This window comes from Pungitius pungitius, chromosome 21 (assembly GCF_949316345.1).
Source record: "Pungitius pungitius chromosome 21, fPunPun2.1, whole genome shotgun sequence".
Taxonomy (NCBI): Eukaryota; Metazoa; Chordata; class Actinopteri; order Perciformes; family Gasterosteidae; genus Pungitius; species Pungitius pungitius.
In genome coordinates this window covers 9,933,993-9,953,441 of record NC_084920.1, presented here as the reverse complement: position 1 = coordinate 9,953,441, position 19,449 = coordinate 9,933,993, and the positions used below count along the sequence as shown (strand labels likewise).

At 41.5% G+C, this 19,449-nt stretch overlaps 1 protein-coding gene across 5 annotated transcripts in view; it reads right to left on the bottom strand.

The window, feature by feature from the left end:
- Nucleotides 1-19,449, bottom strand: part of ryr2a (ryanodine receptor 2a (cardiac)) — a 119,653-nt gene that overhangs the window by 3,602 nt on the left and 96,602 nt on the right. For all 5 annotated transcript variants that reach the window (XM_037462837.2, XM_037462841.2, XM_037462839.2 and 2 more), the window contains 25 exons: nucleotides 16,594-16,674; nucleotides 16,269-16,357; nucleotides 15,310-15,438; nucleotides 14,746-14,850; nucleotides 14,409-14,490; nucleotides 13,503-13,661; nucleotides 13,235-13,389; nucleotides 12,113-12,328; nucleotides 11,753-12,025; nucleotides 10,973-11,179; nucleotides 10,584-10,886; nucleotides 10,221-10,291; nucleotides 8,918-9,068; nucleotides 8,282-8,368; nucleotides 7,279-7,551; nucleotides 6,962-7,092; nucleotides 6,743-6,785; nucleotides 5,705-5,838; nucleotides 5,145-5,205; nucleotides 4,591-4,737; nucleotides 3,714-3,848; nucleotides 1,839-1,995; nucleotides 1,545-1,609; nucleotides 1,181-1,281; nucleotides 573-624 (listed from right to left, as the gene is read on the bottom strand). In XM_037462837.2, coding sequence (XP_037318734.2) covers nucleotides 573-624; nucleotides 1,181-1,281; nucleotides 1,545-1,609; nucleotides 1,839-1,995; nucleotides 3,714-3,848; nucleotides 4,591-4,737; nucleotides 5,145-5,205; nucleotides 5,705-5,838; nucleotides 6,743-6,785; nucleotides 6,962-7,092; nucleotides 7,279-7,551; nucleotides 8,282-8,368; nucleotides 8,918-9,068; nucleotides 10,221-10,291; nucleotides 10,584-10,886; nucleotides 10,973-11,179; nucleotides 11,753-12,025; nucleotides 12,113-12,328; nucleotides 13,235-13,389; nucleotides 13,503-13,661; nucleotides 14,409-14,490; nucleotides 14,746-14,850; nucleotides 15,310-15,438; nucleotides 16,269-16,357; nucleotides 16,594-16,674 — 3,407 coding nt within the window. The remainder of the gene's footprint in view (nucleotides 1-572; nucleotides 625-1,180; nucleotides 1,282-1,544; nucleotides 1,610-1,838; nucleotides 1,996-3,713; nucleotides 3,849-4,590; nucleotides 4,738-5,144; nucleotides 5,206-5,704; nucleotides 5,839-6,742; nucleotides 6,786-6,961; nucleotides 7,093-7,278; nucleotides 7,552-8,281; nucleotides 8,369-8,917; nucleotides 9,069-10,220; nucleotides 10,292-10,583; nucleotides 10,887-10,972; nucleotides 11,180-11,752; nucleotides 12,026-12,112; nucleotides 12,329-13,234; nucleotides 13,390-13,502; nucleotides 13,662-14,408; nucleotides 14,491-14,745; nucleotides 14,851-15,309; nucleotides 15,439-16,268; nucleotides 16,358-16,593; nucleotides 16,675-19,449) is intronic.

The window sequence follows — 19,449 nt, the reverse complement described above, 5'->3', positions numbered from 1 at the left end:
TATTAAGAGTCAGCTCTACTGAGGTTAATAACAGCAGTGGAAGCTTCAAATTAGTCTTTTTTTCCATTCTTGTCAAATGAACAATTGAAATGTGGCAAAAAGGTGAATTACACACTAGAGAGAACAACACCTTAGGATTAAATAAACTCAGCTACCGCTTAGTTTTTGGTCAGAGGAGAACACATGGCTGTCATCGACTAGTCAAAAGAGTAAAACAAGAAATAGAGGTTGCACCCCTGAAACACTACAAGTGACCATGTTAATTTAAGCCCATATACAATTAAAAAAGTGGATCTCGGTCTGAGGCATTGCAAGCCTCAATATGCTTCAACAATCTTCGTACAACCAAGGGGAGATTCTTTTTTACCTACGAAAGGCCAAACTTAAATGGCAGAAGGCGCGATTCACCATCAGAAAGGTTTCAGGTGCCGTCAGAGACCCTAACGAGCAATTTAGTTGGGGTATACTGAGGCTTCAACGATGCAAGCAGTAAGGATCAGAAACTACTAACCACATTACAGCACCACAGTGATGTACATGCACTGAGAACAAAGGCAAATTAGCTGCTTTACCTGGCCTGTGTGCTCGGTTTCATCTTTGTTGATGAGGTACATCACAAAGAATCTGAAATACAAAGACACACACACACACACACACACCGGCATTAGAAAACATCTTTCAGTATCGTTAACACACCCGAATGCACAAACACAAACCAGCCAGATTTAATCCAACCATTCAACGGGCAAAACAAGAATTACACATGATGATGAAATATAGATTTAGGCTGTACTTTCAGAATAACAACAATAACAAAAATGTTTAAAAGTGAACCTCAAGAAAGACTTGACTTATGAGAGAATACATGTATGCCTATTGGAGATAATTAGCACTCAACCAGAGCAGCCAGCACAAACTCCAGTGGCTCTTGAGAGGATGAAGGACAATTCATTCTAACTCTGCAACAGGAGGTTGTTGACTGTCGAGACACATCTTTACAGAGACCCGATCCATGGCGTCCTGGGTCTAGCTGCACTTGATGGCCGTTTAATGATTTGATGTCATCGCTCAAGAAACCCCGATCATGTCTCCCAGTCTGCAGCCAATCATTTTTCAATACAAACACGCTACTTCACACATTCAAAGACACACACACACACACACTATGAGATGGACTCACAGGTAGTTGGCGAGGTTGTGCTCCTGTAGCGTGTGCGTTTCAAAGCCATGTGGCACTGTGTCAAAGTAGTCATTACCTATTCCACAGATAAAACATTTGGTCTGGAAGAGAAACGAGTCAGTGTTAGGTGATGTCATTACACAAAACGTTATTTAAACGTATATAGTATGTGTATACATATGTATGCACGCGTCCACAACGACGACTACTCCCCCCACCCCTCCACGCCCCTGTTGCCGGTCAGTCCAACCCCCAAAGCTGTAAACCTGAGGGGAAACACTGATATATGCTGTATATAATATAGTCCACCTGCATTATAGCACATTGTTTGAAGTGGTAAAGTATCGTGTGCGTATCTCTTTACCTCCATGTCTTCTTTCACTTGTTCCTGCTGGTCCCTCAGTTCCCCAAAAGCGTCAATAATCAACCCTAGAGTGTTCAGACCACAAATGATGTACACATTAGCTATCAACCAGCGGAATGTCTTTGGTGGAATTCAAAAATGTATAGGTAAATGTCAAGGTATTAGACCGTTCTAATGGAAACCATAAAAGACACCTACTGCTGCTAAACGTTTAGCTTAAGCACAATAACAGCTAAAGAGAGTCATCTGTCTGTCTGTCTTTGAGGGCGTGCGTGTGTGTTTCCGATCTCTCACCCTGTATGATGGCCAGGAGGATAACAATGACGAAGAAGAAGAAGGTAATGTCAAAGATGATGCGGTAGATCTCATACTCGTCACCTGCCGGGTCCTCAATCTGGTCACCAATCCCTCCACCTGCTCTCACACCTACATACATGTGGAACATGTAGCACTGGCAGAAAGGGGAGAGGAGGGGGCAGACATTTAACCTTGTGAACCTTTTTGATCATTTCAAACTAAATTACAGTAATAAGAAGAAATTGGACTGTTTAAAGAGCTCATTGATTATGTTAATTATTTGAGGAAAATGTACAAAAATGTTAAGCAAGCGGAAAAGGATAACAATTTGAGGGAAAGATGATCCGAGTCTCAAAAGAATACGCTGGGGAATATGATGGGAAAACCCCAGTACAGAGAGAGAAAGATGAATGCGAAGAGATCAGCTCAGATCCTCTCATCCTGCTGTGAGTATTATTGTAAGGGATTAATTCACATTAAGAGAGGAAAGAGCAAAAACGTGCCAGAGGCAGTGGTCCTTGTTCAGTCCATCCCACTAAGCTCCTGTCACCTTCCCGGAGACCAGTTTAGAGCTGCCACTCGCGGCCCCTTAATAGGTAATAGCTCTGTGGAATGCTATGGGTGACTGACTATAGGGGATTAGAGTGTGTCTGTGTCCTAAAATTTCCGGGTGACAGAAGGCGCCCTCCTACCCTCAGAAAACACGCACACACACACACACACACCAGAGTCCTTTTATAGTATGTCTATCAGTGAACAGCCTCATCACGGCAGTCATTTATTCTGTCTTTTTTTGTTTCCACCCTCCACCACTGACAAGACGGAGGGAGATATCTGACTAGTATAATACGCGTTCACGCGTCCTACCGGATACCGGAAGTTTAAAACGCTGATCGAACCTGCTATCTCTGAAGTCTCTAAACTCACAGAATTACTAACCTGCGACATAAACCTAGTTCACCTTTAACCATAGCTTTGCTGCTACTGATGCTAACCTCATCTTCTTGAAACTGATTTCCTTTTCCAAATCCTGTTATCCAGGATCATCATTGTTACTGTACCCAACAGCGCCTTTAATTGAGCTTTCATAACTGTATGCACCCCAGGTTGGTAGCATAGAATTTATCCTTCTGATCCTATTCCTCCTAAAAAGCTGACAGTGGGCTGAAAAATAAACAGCAAAAAATAAGAGCGTGTAATCTTGCAGCAGCTCAGCTGAACCGCATACAGAGCCTGAGGGGGAAAGCTGTCGGACCGAAAGCTCGGACCCATGACTTTCTGTCCATAAATGGAGCTGGACGCAGTGTACTGACAGAATCCTCGGGATACTTCCTACTTTAAATGAGACAGGCTTTACTGAGATGTGTAACTCCAGCAGGTTACTGCATGGAGCTGAAGAAAAAGATGTCTTAACGGATGCAATGTGCCACATTGAGTACATTGAGAATAAGCCACTTGAGGCTAGTTTAAAAAAAAGAAAAAAGTTCAATTCACACAGACCCCCATGATCGCATGCCTAACAGAATTAACATCAGTTTGGGTTAACATTCTGCGTTCGGCGCTGACAGGCATCAACCCAAATTTTCTTTGGTCTACAATAAGCTTATAAAAAGCTAATAATCTGGTTATCTACATCTACTGACTTCAGTCCCGTATTCCATGGTTGCTAGTCAGACAGTGAAGTGGTCCTGTCTGAGGTCTGAAGGGCTCAGGGATGAACTGCCACTGGAGGTTGTGTAATGTTGTCCTGCAGCACTGTGCTCCCACAAATATATATCGCAGTGTTTCACAACTGTAGTCTTAAAAAGATTTGGCAATGGCACGGTGACTATGTCCACTTTCCCCTTAAAGCTGCACACGTATCATACTCACTGTCAACATGTCGTCACACTTCATGTCCGGCAGTTCTCCGTCTTCACCCTTGTTGTAAAACTTCCTGAAGAAGTTGAAGGCCACTACTGTGTAGAGGTACACCACAACTGCTAAGAGGCCAACAGTTAACACCAGCTGAAAGGAAGGAGAGAGGTCGAGCTGCTTAATAGTCTGAACTCAGCTAGTCACTTCTGTGTGGGTGTCATTACTTCCAAACGGTAGTTGTGGAAATGAAATGTCTATTTATTTAGGCCTAAGCATGCACTGCAGACAGAGGACATTTGTATACAATGTTAGTGAAATTGAAGTTACATTACATGTCATTTAGCTGATGCTTTTATCCAAAGCGACTTACTTTGCACTTTCACCATGGCTAACAGTTTGCCTGTGGAGCAATTAGGGGTTAGGTGTCTTGCACAGGGACACTTTGACATGGCACATGGAGCAGCCGGGATTCGAACCGCCAACCTTGCGGCTCCCAGCGAGTCACACTACTCCATGAGCCACCACACCACATGGTGGAATGTGATCCTGAAGGCTGGTCCGTGTAAGGATGCAGGATGTGGTCTCATTCTGTTGGACCTTGTTGATAAACCAACTGTAGTGTTTTAGACTATTTATGGACATACAGTGGTGTGGTGTGGCAGGCGGAAGGGTAGCATCTGTCTCCTGTCCTCATTTAACTCAAGGAGAAAATAGTCTTTAATGTATTTGAGGTAGAACTATGGTGTATATCATTAGCATAGAAGAGAGTGAGCTAGCTGTCTAGTGTGTCAGTGGAACGTTAGACTATGGTATCTGATAACACATTAAATAGTTTGACTACGAGCGAGCTAATGCTAATATATGTGTGCAGACGTATTTGTGTTGACTATACCTGTTTTCCGTTGTGGGTGACTGAGGACAGGATGGTACGGAGCGTCTTGAACCCCATGGCGATGTCGAGCAGATGGGCAGCAAAAAAAAAGTTGTTATAGTGGCCCAGGATCGACATGGTCATGTACCAGGCCAGATAGAGGAAGGACTGCAAGGAGCCAGGAGGGGAGATGTTAGTCAAATCATTTAAAGGTTGCACTAACAGCTCATAACTAAGGACTGTTTACTGTATGGCTCAATGAGACGACAGCACAACATTAACATTGATAAAACTTTTACCATGTTATTGTATATATTATTCAAGTCTTTCTTCAAATGTTTTACTTTTCTTTACACAAAATTGAAATAATTATGTCATAACCCATTAATAAAGAAGATGCTTAAAGATTTGGGGGTTTTAGTTTAACCGTTTTTTGCTGTCCATGCCCAGCTAATAAATACTTAATTCATAAAATATTCCAATATTTAAAAACAAGCCTGGCATTAGTGAAAGGGAAATACTGCGGTGGATCCACATTGAGGGAGACATTCCGCGCTGCTCCTCTACATACTTACATTGTCTGTGAATACAACTCCCAACTTCCAGATTTGGTACTTGACGTCAATGGAGTTCAGCCTGATAACAGAAGAAGATGTTCACAGAGGACAATCACGTGTGACACCACATGACACGGATTAAGCCTCACGTTAGCTTTTTACTTCTGCTGATAGCTTCACGAATCATAAAAGTATCATAAACGTTGTTCGACTGTGTGATTCCGAAGAAAAAATCATCATTTTTTAATCTAGGGAACCCAGGGAAGTGGAAACTTCCAGTTTCACCTCCAAAAACATATTATCCCTGTTTCAATGTTTATTGTCTGGGATCCTGTGATACCAGCAGATATCTGGTCCTGGACTTCCTTTTCTATGCATTGCTCATTGTCCACATACTGATTAGCAAGTCAATGTCCTAGATTGGACCGGATTGTAGCCAGTTCACAATCAAATTTTGAACTAATCAAAAATGAGCCATCTTCAGACGGTTCCACTGCTTTTCCTCTCCACACAGATCGTTGACCTGCAGTGAAACTCTTAGTGTGTATGGGAAGCCTTATAACACACAGAATACTCACACAGCTGCCAGTGAGCTGTCTCTCCTGGGCTTTCTCTTTTTGTGAGAGTCACTGAAGTCCAGAGCAGCTTTGTCCATTCCCAGCAGCTCACTGATGCGGTCGTGGCCGTAGAACTCTCCATATTTATCCATCACCTGAGGAAGAGCGGGAGAAACACTTTCAAGTTGTTTTTATATTGCCAGCACATCTACAGCAGCTGGCAGCTACAGGCTCACAATGTTTACACTGCTTCATATTTATCTAATCTTGCTTCCAGAATTACAGAAGAAAAGCATGCCCTGCTCTGGTTCTATGCAGCTAAATGCAGACGACACTGTATGTTTTCAAACTTTCATTATTCATTAGCTATTGTTAAAACCACAAAAGAGGAGAGAATATAACTGAAATAGCATCTCTGAGGAGACGTCGAGGCCCTGTCAAAGTGGCACACAGCTCCCTCTGTCAGGCTAAATTATATCACATGTGATTCTATGTGTGATTTGGAGTAACATTGTGTTTGTTACTGAGACCCAAAGTCAGTACACTGTCTCTGTGTGGTTGTAATGAAACCTACTGTCCAAATGAAATGTTAAAAGTATGTTCTAAATCCAAAGTCCTGCAGAGAAGCAGCATGCTCCCTTAGAGCTGCTTGTCACACACACAGACTCTTTGTGAGGTGCATTTTGGACGTCACCATTAGGTTTTGTTGCAACCACTTGTTGTGGATTCATTCTTTGGAGTTTGAACTAAGTATTCTCTAACTGAAAATAAAAAAACATATTCAAAAGTTGGAGGATGATGTTAGTTGCAAAACTTAAACTTGAAAAAAATCAATCATCTTTATTTGTCTGAATTTTTCTCTTTTAAACTGAAGATTAACTGAAGAATATTTTCCTCGGAGGCTGCTCTCGGCTCGGGAATTGATTCCCTAAAGAACTATCTCAGTATTGTTCTTTAGTGGACGTGGCTTTGTAAGAAGACTCCTGCTCCTAAGACTCCTGGTAAAGATAAAAGACTGTGTTATTATGGGCCCAGGTCTAAAAAAAGAGCAAGACCTACCTTCCTCTTCACAAACTTATCCCAATAGTTGTTGGGGAAAGATCTGAAAATCAGAGGACACACATAAAGGTGCATTATTTTCAACTCACTTTAAAGCACATCTCATATTCCTCCTCCTGGTTCTTCACACATCTACAAGCACTGCCATTTGATACTGCTGCATATACCGCGTACACTCCAGGCTCTACGCCCCCCCATTCACACATAGGGCCTACTCACTGTGTGTTGATTACCAGTCTGTCCCACTGTCCTTTGATGTCATCCTCAGATGGTTGTTCTGTGATGTAAAGGCCATCAAATTCCAGCTTCCTGGCCACCTCCTTTTCACGCTTAAATATCACCAGTGGTACCTACATACACATGCCAATACAAAAGTAAATGATGAAGTTAAAAGCCTTGGATTTCAAATATTAAAACAATTCTCTGACAGGATTAAATGTCAGAATGCTTGAACAAATTATTTTATTTATTGAAAAAGTTGTGGATAGAGATTCGAATGTTTGTAATTATTTCTGCTGAACCAGTCAGTATCCTGCCTTGAGACAGTAGTATCCAATGATGCAAAAGAAGGAGATGACCGTGTGCAGGACAGCCAGGATCCGTAACATGGGCTCCATGTACCCAGTGCTCTCCTCCAGGACAAAACGCACTGTGACAGGCTTCAGGGGCTCTCCGCTCTCCTCCATCCCCTCTTCCTTCGTCTCCATCGCCTCTCCTCCCAGTGGGTCCCACTGAACTCTGTTGTCTGGTTGGCTGCTGGTGTACATCACCTCCATTTCCTCAACCACAGATGAGGACGATGTCGACACCTAGAAGGAACCATTTGAATGGTTGTTTAAAGGGGACATTTAATAGTTGTACTTTGGACTTCCTATGTAACACTGTCTGAAAATACCTGTCTGAAACACTTCATTTTAGCTGTTGCACATCAGGTATTTTTCCTGTGCCGATGTGAGGGTTTCGGGACAGAGGATGTTGCATGTGTACAGACTGTAAAGCCCTCTGAGGCAAAATTGTAATTTGCGATTTTGGGCTATACAGAATAAAATGAATTGAATTGAACTGAATCAGGTCTGCCACATCTGTGCCTGTTTCTTACAGAGCATATTATTGTATGATGTATGTGGATTCCATTGACATATGAATCTATGTTAAATGTATATCTGGAATAATACCTTTCTTTATGATTTATTAGATTGACCTGATGAGGATCCCATTGAATCAAACATTGGTACAGTCTTTAACCTGACGCTAAAACAATTTATAACTCATTTAGACCCATTATATGTTTGTTTTTTGTTAAGTTGGATGAAACAAAACAAATAAAAGGCCTCATTGTTAACAGCTCAAACCAGTGTTATATTTCATTTTCTAGCTTTACCCCTTATCAGCATACAAACGCAGACTCTTACTGCATTTCTTGTTGGTCTGACTGAGCCATTACTTCTCTTTCTCCATATAACGAAAGGAAAAAGGGTCTGTGACAAACTGCGCGTTTCCATCCCCTGACTGACAACAACATTCATGCGACAAAATTACCTTATAGAACAGGAGGATGAAATTGATTGCAAAGGCGACAAACAGCGCTAGCATCCTCATGTTGTAGAAGTTCCTGGCAAAGTAGTTCTGCAGGAGAGACAGGGAGAAGTGCTGCTACTGTCGGGGTGATCCAAAACCAGCTCACAGACACTAGACAACATTAGCCCCAAAAAGTGCATCGACTTGTGAGGGTTGTCCGCCTTCAAAAAGTGGTGGGTTCTTGTTCTGTCTAAAGTTAATCCAAGTTAATATGAGGATTTAGCAGGCTAGAAGTGAATAACTTCATAAAAATGAAGTGGGTATGTTCCAACTGCACAGCCTTTTTATTTTGAAGGCTCTTTGTGTGTCCCTGGACCCACTCCGCATGGCAACTGCAGTGGAGGGACGGTGTAACAAGGAGGGAATTTGGTTCTAAAGGTGCTATTCAGAAGTGTGAAAGGTATTGTGTAACTCAGCCGGTAAATCCTCATTTTAGCTTCAACTGAACAGCTCTTGACGTAGAACGGGGATGACAGTATATATTCTTCAATCCACTAGAATCACATTAGGAGGGCAGTAAGAGCAGAAGGAAGTTACAGCAACAAAAAAAAGTACATCATAATGGCTGAAACATAAGGACAGAGAAGTTTCCAGTACCAGCAGCTTCCTCTGGTAGGCTATAATCTTCTTCAGGAAAGCAGACTCCTGCAGATCTGGCTCATCAGACTTTGAGGTGTGATGCCTTCTCACTTTTGGCTTTATCTTCTCATTCGTCTGTTGTTTCTCTGGTTTCTCTACATGTCCAGCCCTGAAATCACAAAACAGTTGAGACATTTAGAGGGCTAAGTGAATGGACTGAAAATAAAGATTTATATACCAAAGCCCAGATGTAAATATCTATATTTTAGTGTTGGGCAACGATTACGATTTTGATTAATTCCGGTAATCTCTGCATTAATTGCAATAATCACATTAAAATGCATTGAATTCAATGATTGATATGACTAATAATGATTCAAAAGTAGTGTTACACTCTTTTATTTGTACAAACCTGAAAAAAATTAGGTGCTTTTCACCAGCAGCATTCCCTTTACACAATAGCAGTTAAGTGTAAGTATATATATATATATATATATATATATATATATATATATATATATATATATATATATATATATATATATATATATATATATATATATATATATACTGTATATATATGTTGTAAATCTCAACATAAACTTTATTAAATAAAAAAAAACACAAAAAACAAAGCTATTTGCCACTGGCAGTGCATTATGGCAGGGCATTTTATCTAGATTGTTATAGAAAAATAAGTTACCCATGAAAAGTCAGAAGTTCATCTGTTTTTTTTAAGGTACCAGCATAAGCTTGTGCTTTCACAATCTATCTTTATCTATCCATCAATAATCTAAAATAATGTTCATTAGCTGGTCTCTCTGTTAGAGTGAATTGGTCCGGCCTTATGGATACAGCTGTGACTTTTTACCTTGTGTGAAATACATGTTTGTACAGAAAAACATAATAATAAGGTGCTAACATGCCGAGCTCATGTATATTTAAAACTCAACATATTCATATTGTTCGATAGATAAAATTATGAACAGATTACTTGATCAGCCTACTAGATTTAAGTTATTACTAACCACCATGTATGAAGGACGTTCCTTGGCAAATTATTTCACTAATATACGTATAGTTCTGTTAACTGAGTTAACACTGAGTTAACTGAGCAATGGTGTGAGTGGAAAACGGCTGGTTAGTACAACTACACACTTTTGTATTTTCCCCCTTTAAATTATTACAACAATTAACGGTGGCGTTTCGTAGCTGTACACGTTACTTCCGAGTCTGCACTGTCCATCCAGTGATTCCTTTTTCTGTCTGCCATAGCTATAACATCGGTAGCAATCACATTGAATGACACAAATGTACATACTCTGATGATTTCTCAGGTTCACATTCTGTCTCTGCTGTCGCTTCCTTCTCCTCCAAGGAAGAGCTCTCCGACTGAAACAGAAAAAAAGAAAAGAACAAGCCTGTTTGTGGATGAGTGTATTTTAGCCCTGCTAGCTGCATGGCTAAAAGGCCCTTTAAAACATTTTTTTGTTTTTACAATGGTTGATCCTTAATGAACACACACTTCCTGCTAAAGTGGAATCGTTGACTCGTGACGTTTTTCTCAGTGATCATGAGTGTTGGAGTGAGCCTTTAATATTGAATATTCTCTTTTGTTCTGCAAAGTAAAATGATGCAGTCAACGGTAACAGGTAACAGGTAACAGGAAGTAACTTAGACTTACCTGATGCCGCCGTCTGAGCTCAGGTGGGGATGCTGTGGGCGGGGTCGGGGGTGTCGAGGAAGGAACCGGGGAGTTGAGCAGTTGTGTCAGGCTGGCGTTGGGATTATGTGGGGTGATCTTGTACTGCCCTCCCTCTCTTCTCAAATCCAGGCCAAAGATGTCCGACAGCAGCTCGGTCTCACTGGTGTTGACTGCCAGATCAGCCAGGTCCTCTTTAGCAGAGGGTCTCTTGTCTCTGTCCTCCCCTTCGCCCCTCACCTCGTCCTGGGTGGGGTCAGGCATGTTGGCCAGCAGCTCTGACACCTGGGGTGGAGGCAGTTCATGTGTTTAGTTTGTTATTATGAGCTGTGGATGAAGTGCGCCACTCTTTCAGAAATATGCACAACAACCTTAAGGCTCTTGGCCCCCTCCACAAGATTGCCTCCCATGAAGCTGCTGTGGAAGATTCGGCAAAATCCTCGGGCTACACTGAACGCCACGTGGAGTAGGCCCAGCAACACTGACCAATAGAAAGACACCAGGGTGGTCACCATGTCCTTAACTGTCATGTTCTTTATCCTCTTCATCTGCTTCTTCAAAGTCTTCATCGACAGTACCTGAAGAGAGAGAAGAAGAAGCGTTGAATGGTCAATTCTGTAGATCCTTTGGAGTATTAACAGGCATCCACAGTTATGTTTCCTGAAAGTCACTACAAGGATTATTCATTTTATGTTGATTTTGGGTGGTGGTAATTCTGTGTGCTGTTAAGTCTCCTGTCTGTTATTATTGTACGCCAGACAAAAGTGCTTGTATGATAGAGGAGACCAGCACTAATACTGGCAGGACTCACTGCGGGAAAAACAAAGTCCTTGAGGTAAGAGGAAGGGCTTCGGATGCAGAGTCTGTAGAGAAGATGCTGGGTACCGCTTGGTTGCAAATCCCATCAAAGCGCGTGTCACAACGTGATGGACAGAGATATGTTTCATGCGTGTCTATAGGCTCAATGCTTGTACAGACTGGGAGCAGGTGGACAGCAGGTTGGAATACACCTACCAACCCTTCTAAAGCACAGTGATGGACCACCGACCCAGCACTCTGACCAGTTAGTGTACACACGCACAGAAAAATAGCCGTTCCTTTAAAATACTCACTTTGACTGTTAGCTGTGGTGGTGCTGTGTGAGCCCTCACCTTTAGCAGCAGCATGACATTGTATTGCAAAGCCAACAGAGCCATGCGGACAGTGGTGACAGAGAAGAAGCCCATCTCAGGGTTCTCCTCGTCTGGCTTCTCCCGCTCACTCTCCTCCTTCACCGCGGAGCGCTCGCCGGCGTCAGACATCCGAGCCGCCAGCTGCATCTCAAAGATGGTGTCCTCGCAGAAGTTCACGAATAGCTCCATCTTCTCCTTCTCCCCTCCTTCGTTCACCACATCAAAGATGAACTGGCGCTTGGATTCCTTGACCTGTGCAGAGGTTACAGGTGTGAAGGAACACACACGAAGGACACTGTAGCCAAATGAGGTTGAGATACACAGATAGACACGGTTTACCTGAGGTTTCTCCCACTGTGTTCGACTGGACTCGCTGATCTCAAAGTAAACCCTCTCGATGCGCTTGGCACTGCCCATGATCTCAATCCGACCCAGGTAGGGTTGGAAGTAGTTGAGCACGCTGTCCGCCAGCTCCAGGAAGGTCTGCAGCCGGGTGTCATGGGGCATGTGCTCCGACAGGTTGGTCAGCAAAACCGCCACATTGAAGCCAATGTCCTTTTGAATAACAGTCCATGTTTAAGATTTCAACTAAACTGTAACAAGTCAGGGCCGTTTTAGAAATTTAGAAAAATAAATAAACAGAGCCAGGGGAAATTCTGGGAGTACATAACTGAAAGTCAAGTCAGACTTAACAAAGAAGTACTAGAAATAAAAAGATATTGAACATCTAACATGATTTATTGAAAATGCTTGATTTGATTTAGATATCCATACATCACATGTATCAATCATTGTCAGGATTACATTCTAATAAAGAATAAAGACATTTGCCTTATAATTTCCAGGTATTATTTTTAAATGTATGTTGGACATAGGTAACACCTTTTATACTTCTTTTGCAAATTATCCAAATCTTATTGGCATTTAAGGTCTTTGACATACCCCTGAACTTGAATTATCAATATGTCAGTATGTTTCTTGGAATATTAACTCTCCTATTCGACTTCTGTAATTTATTTAGGTGTTTAACATACAATGAATCAAAGACGCTGTTGTAATAAAACACTCCACGTCAAAAATCTTGTTTTAAATTCAGTAGTAAATTAGGAGGTTTCAATTGAGGATGGTTACATAGTTACATCCAATATGTCTGAGTGAGCTGCCAATCAAGATGCCCATGAACACAGGATGTTGGCATATACAGAAAATACAAAGAATTCTACCCAATTATACTAAGACAATCCAAATATCCCCAGCTCATTAGTACAACTAATGGAAAAGCAGGAGAGAGGACGGATACAGATGAATAGAAATAACAAGTGGGATCTTCCGCTAAACCCCATTTGAGATGTTAAAACCATTCTCTAAGAATAGATTTTATCAACAGATTTGAAGGACTAAAGGCCTTATATTTGGACAAGTTAAGGCCCTTATAAGACTTGCAAACATTTAGGTCATTACCTTGGCTGGCTCATGAAAGCGCTCCACAAATTCTTCATAGTCCAGGAGCTCATTCTCATCAGTCTCAGCACATGAGAGCAGGAAGTCGGTCTCAGACTGGGTGTAGTGTTTGTGGCTTTCCATGGCCTTATGAAAGTCCCTCTTGGAGATGACGCCTGGGAGTAAAATCATGAACATATGAATCATCCGCTGCTCCATGTGATGATCTCACCCCAATGCTGCCCCAATGACAAATGTGAGGAAGGGTAAATGTGGTTCAGAGCCTTGCCTTTTCCGTCAGGGTCATACTCTTTGAAAGCGTCTGAGGAGGTCAAGTCTTTGAGCTTGAGGAACATGTCGAAAAACTTGAGGATCATCTCGACATTGTTGGAGGACTCCACCAGCATGTCCACCATCTGCTTCCCAATGGTCCCATTCACCACATTACCTGTGAAACCGCGACACAACGTGACACATTTCCAACCATTCACAAGAGACAAAGCCTGTGTCAAAATATTATTTTAAAAATATCAATTTAGAAAATAATGGCGATTCTGATTCAGATTCAAATCTCGATATAGTAGATATAATAGAAAATTTAGTCAATTGCTGTCATTTGAACCGTTATGATCGGTTAAAATGTCCTATTCAGCGCTCTGTTGACCATAGTTCAACCCTCTTGAGTCAGTGTCCAAAAAAGACAAGATGACGACTGCCAAAAACCAAGATGCCGACACCCATATGTCACCCATGTCACACTTTGCAGTGCAGTGAATACTTTTACTTCAGATTTACAGTCAATGGTGCATCTTTTCCACAATTTGGTAACCTTCTGCCGGTGGGTGAGCAGGTTGGGAATTACATTAGACTTACACAAAGCTTTTAGAAAAAAAGGTTTCTCTTTAACTTGTTTGTTCTAATTATAACAGCTATTTTTGTCAGGTAGTCTTTTAGAATACAATATGCATGCAGTCACCCAAATGAGTGTATTCACTGCATCATTAGCCTGTCGAGCACTACTATAGAGAGCAACATGGAGAAACCCATTAGAGGCCATGTGTGTTAACTCACTTATAAGAATTTTCAATATGCAATTAAACATCTGTAGAATGTTCCTGTCATTCTATGAACTCTCTCCCTGAGCCTCATCTGCTTTAAAATGTCATATAATGAATACTCCTGCAAGCAAATGTACCTTCCAGCATGGACAGCAGCATGACCACCATGTCTTTCTGAAGATCCATCAGTTCCTTTAGGAGTTCAATCTGACTAGAGTCCTGATGTGGAAAAAAGAAAGAGAGATCTATCAACCTGCCATTACAGAGACAACTACCTATATTATAATATTTTGATAGGTTTTCAGGTTGAGGAGTTCCAGGAGGGTTTCCACACATGTGATGGGGACAGGGTTGTGAGACTGGCTGGTAGTGAAGTGTATTTTCTGCAGTGAGCAAAACGCTTCATCCTTCATTCACTTGTTTGAGGGGGTGAACATGTTGTCACCACCTTGTCTCCAAGTGACTTCAACTCACCTGAGACAATTTCATCTGCATATGAGCGAAGACATGCAGAAACCCGACCACGGCGTCCCACAGCCGACTGTGGGCCAGACTCTGCTGGTTACCAGTACACGGACCCTACAACCAAAATAGTAATCAGAATCAGATTTCCTACAATTAGACCTGCGTTAGTCACAGCCAACCTAATTAGCAGCATATTGAGGTAATGTTGCTTATCAAGCTGTCCATCTACTATACAGAATATGTTTTTGTCAGATTTCTTGTCATACTCAGAAACAGACAAGCATGGCTACTGCCAGAATAACCCCTTTTTAATATCATTAGTGTGACTGTAAACATTTCCTCAGATCGATATGTTCTAAAGTGTGGAAGCTCTCTGTCTTGCTCATAGCATCTAAATTCAGCAAAGCAATGGACCCATAAAGTATTGTGGTAAGGTACCTTAAATAAACAACAACGACTAATTAGGACCGTTACATACCTTTAATTATTATTAATTTAAGACCCTTTCATCCACTTTAGTTTATTCCTCATAACAGTCATTTAAATAGTAATAGTTTCAGTGTTGTATTGTACCTGGATGTACTCTGTGAGAGTGTTGAAAACCTGCTTGGCCACATTTATTGCCTTGGAGAAATTCCTCTGGCCCTGCTCGTCAATAACATCTTTACCAGAATAATACCAATAGAAATCACTGATGGACTCCTGGAACAGATAGAAGATGACAACAAGGACAGATTAACGACCAGTTAAACAAAATGATGGAAGAGTTTTGATCATCCGAGAGATGATTTTCACCAGGCTGGCCGCCTTGTAACCTTTAACTTAATTTCATAATTGTTTTGTATGATCTTGCCTTAGTGGGAGCCGGAGGGACGATTTAATGGTTTTCAACGTCTCTTTGTTTGGACGGCAGGTGGGAGACGCACTTGATGGATCTGCCCGTGACTGAGTGCACTTTTCTAGTTATTCATAGGGGTGTAGTAACACTGGTTGTAGTAGTAGAAGAAATAGAATACCATTGTGGAGCATAGTGTACGTGAAGTGCATACAAAACTGACTTTGCATTTACTGTCAGTTTTTACTATTTTTATGTCTTTGGGGGGACATTCAAATGGTGTTGACAATCATACATTGCTTTGATTTACTGCAAGAATGCAAAATGGTGAACACAGTTTGTCTAGGATACAAATATAGAAAATGTAAAACCAAGGTGTGATGGGTCTGTGCACAGGTATATGATACCAAAATACCTTCTTGGAAGAGGAGTGTACATTTAGGTAATGGTGGAAAATGTGAAAAACATTTTGGGTGATCAGATATAAAGCAGGTGCATGAAATGGCTTCATAGCTGTATGAATACAAAATAAATGTAAAAGAGAAAATAATCATTTCCTTTTACACTACAGTAAAGGATACCAGTAGTATTTGTGTTCCTTAAGTACACTCTAGACTGTCTAATCTAAAATAATGGAAGTTATGTGTTGGTTTGTATGACCTAGTGAGGACAGCAGAGGTGAACAAAAGCAGCTCACCTGCACTCTGAGGAGGTAGTCCACTGTAGAGATAATGATGTTCACCGTGGTATTGTTCCCCGTTTGCGTCCTCAAGTAGTTCTGGAAGTCTAAAACAGGATGTAACAAAGAACTGCAATTTAAATAAATAAAGTGGTGGTAGCATTTCTGTGACATTTTATGTAATGGCCCAAAATATAAGGGGTAAAACCAAACAATTATTAGGTTGATTAAAACAAACAATGTTGACACATACGTCCATTCAAACCATAATCAGGATTAATAAACGTACCCCACATTGTACATATACAGATCAATTTATGGAATAGACAACATGCACACACACCTGAGTTGTGTCCTTCACAGAGCAGCTGCAGGAAGCGGAAAAGGTCACAGGTAAACTCATCATCCTGCATGACCTTCTCACCTGGCCAGAGGGAAAACACACCCAGACAACATACATGCACACACACACAGAAAGGAACACACACACACACACACATGCGGATACCCATGTGCACAGGCACGTGTGCACAAAAGTACGCATGTGCAAACACACACACACACACACAGGGGCCCACACACATTCAAACGGACACATAGAGAGAAGTCAGAGAACAGGGGAGACAAAGCAGACGACATGTAGGAGAGGGAGGATGGAGAGTGAACAAGTATTAAAAAGAGATGATCTGAGGACATTCAAAGTGTTTTCCCTCAGTTTGGGAAAAATGAAGGCTCATAGTACACCATTCTGACCTAACACGCACACACAGACAAACACACACTTTCTTAGATGGGCAGCGGGCAGCCACATCACTCAGTGGTGGACTGGTTGGTTTATAAAGTGCAGCATTTTACTGTCAGGACTGGATTTGGGCTGTTGGTGCTTTCTCTGAGCCGGGCGGGTTGAAAGGAAAGCGGGTAGGTGGTGCTTGTCGTAGATTCTGCAGAGATTACGAATGCATTGAGGGAGTTGAGAACAGCTGCTCTGACTGTGCTAAAATGCTGCTTTGAACCAAGGAAATGCAAAAGGAGAGTAGGGTCAGAGAAGGGAGGATGAGGTACACTACAATAACAGAAATATTGACAGACTGCATCCATACAATATGACGACAAAATGGACTGGGCCGAGTGAGGAGAACAAGACTCAAAGTGCAATCACCTTTTTCAATGAAAGTAACATTTTCTGTTAATACGTCCCATCAGGACGTCAGAGTTGTAGTTCTATTGATTGCCCAGAATGACTGAATCTGTGCTGACTTTTGAAGAAGACATAATTAGACGCGTTGAAGTCAATGTCACTCTGCACCTATTCTTAATAACATCTGCTGATTTAACGGGAATCATCAGTGCATATTAGACCATGCGAAAGCTTGAGATGAACCAAAATGCACGTGGAACGTTCTGAAAGTGAAACTAACGCTACAAAGTGAAACAAAACCCCTGCAGGTTTAGGCCACTCAACTAGCTACTTGGTTAGTTGGAAAATAAGATTGTTTGTCGTGTAAGTTGACGTTACTAAAGTACGTTATAAAATAAGTTACACACACAGGAGTTGAAGAGCAGTCTCGCCAGTAAAAGTCCTGTGTTTGAGCAAATCGCCCATGCCCACCTCACTGCAGGTCCACAACACAGCAGCACACAACAACTCCTGAACAATCCTTCAAACGCAACTTAGTGATAATTACAAAACAATTGCACTGCAAAATAAGTCTATGTTATCAACAGCAGTGAAATGTGTTTGTTTGACTCCCACCCCTCTCCCTTAAGTAGATTTAGCCACTCGTGGTTGTCTTAACCTTCTCATATTTGTATACCATGAAAAGATGACAACTTCCCTCTGAACTCATCCATGAGGCTGATAGGCACTGAGGACTCCCAATCAATCAACCGGCTTGTTACAGTATTAACAGTCTGGGCCTCCTTTCTGTTCCTGGAACATTTTAAAAGGGTCAGCCGGGACTCCTTCCCTTTGGAATTCAATAGAAATTTCTTGAACACTCTAATCTCTATGAAAAAACGTTTTTTCATCATTTAATTATAGTTATAAGAATGAGCTGAAAGCACTGTTTAGTGATTTTGTAAAGGCACTTTCAGGCATATTCCCAACAGAGTGATAAACCAGATGAGGTGAATATATTTTTCCCTATTGAAAGACATTTGATTCCTAATATCTAAGTATCTATCTATAAGGATTATAAATATAAAAAGGTAACAAGTTGTTGATTTTGTCTTCAATAATTACACCTCCAATTTTCAATCAGAAATGCATGGTTTTAACACAATATAACGCATGACTACAATCAAATCAAGAATTTTTACATTGAATTTAGCTGACGCTTCAATCCAAAAAGTCACTTACATTGTATTATAACTCATGCGTTACATTTTTGCCCGGGGAGGAATTAGGGGTTGGGTGTCTTGCTCAGGGACACTTCGACATGGCACAGGGAGCAGCCGGGATTCAAGCCGGCAACCTTGCGGCTCGCTGCGCACCACGCTACTCCATGCGCCACCATGGCCAATTTATAATACAATAAGGACTGGTTATTCAAATGATCTTTTCTCAATACAGTCATGAAGGACATATACACTCACTACGGACCACAGCTCAGCCAATGAACAGAGAGAAGATAGGAAGGAAGGAGGAAGGGATCAGAGTTCAGCCCCACCCTCGCTCTCCCCTCACAGAACCGCCCCCTTACATTCCCAACACTAAACCGCACGGACGGGATGAAGACGTTGACGTTTGGGAGAGGGGGGGGGAGTTGTAGATGAATATAAGCGTGGAATACATTCAAATCTTACATAAAATGGAACAATTTAGCCAAACGCTGATGCGCTTTGTATCAAATCTACTTGGTTAAGATTAGAAAAAAGAAGTTTGTGTCAAAATGTAACGTTACCTAACAATTTAAAAAAGTTAATGAATGCAGTGGTGAATAACAAGTGCTTTAGAGCACTTTAAAGTAACTTAACAAATGTAACAACATTGGGCCTGAAGGGGAAAAAAAAAAACTTGTTTTAATGAAGCTCTCATTTGAGTTGGCTGATTGGGGTATTTGGGGTATTTGGGGTCTTTCTGGCATTAATTGCAGCCCTAAGAGAGGACAGAGAAAGAGACTCAGGACATGGATTGGATTTTACACTTCACAACAGGCAACAACCGGCACAATAACATCTCCATCACTGAGACACAACA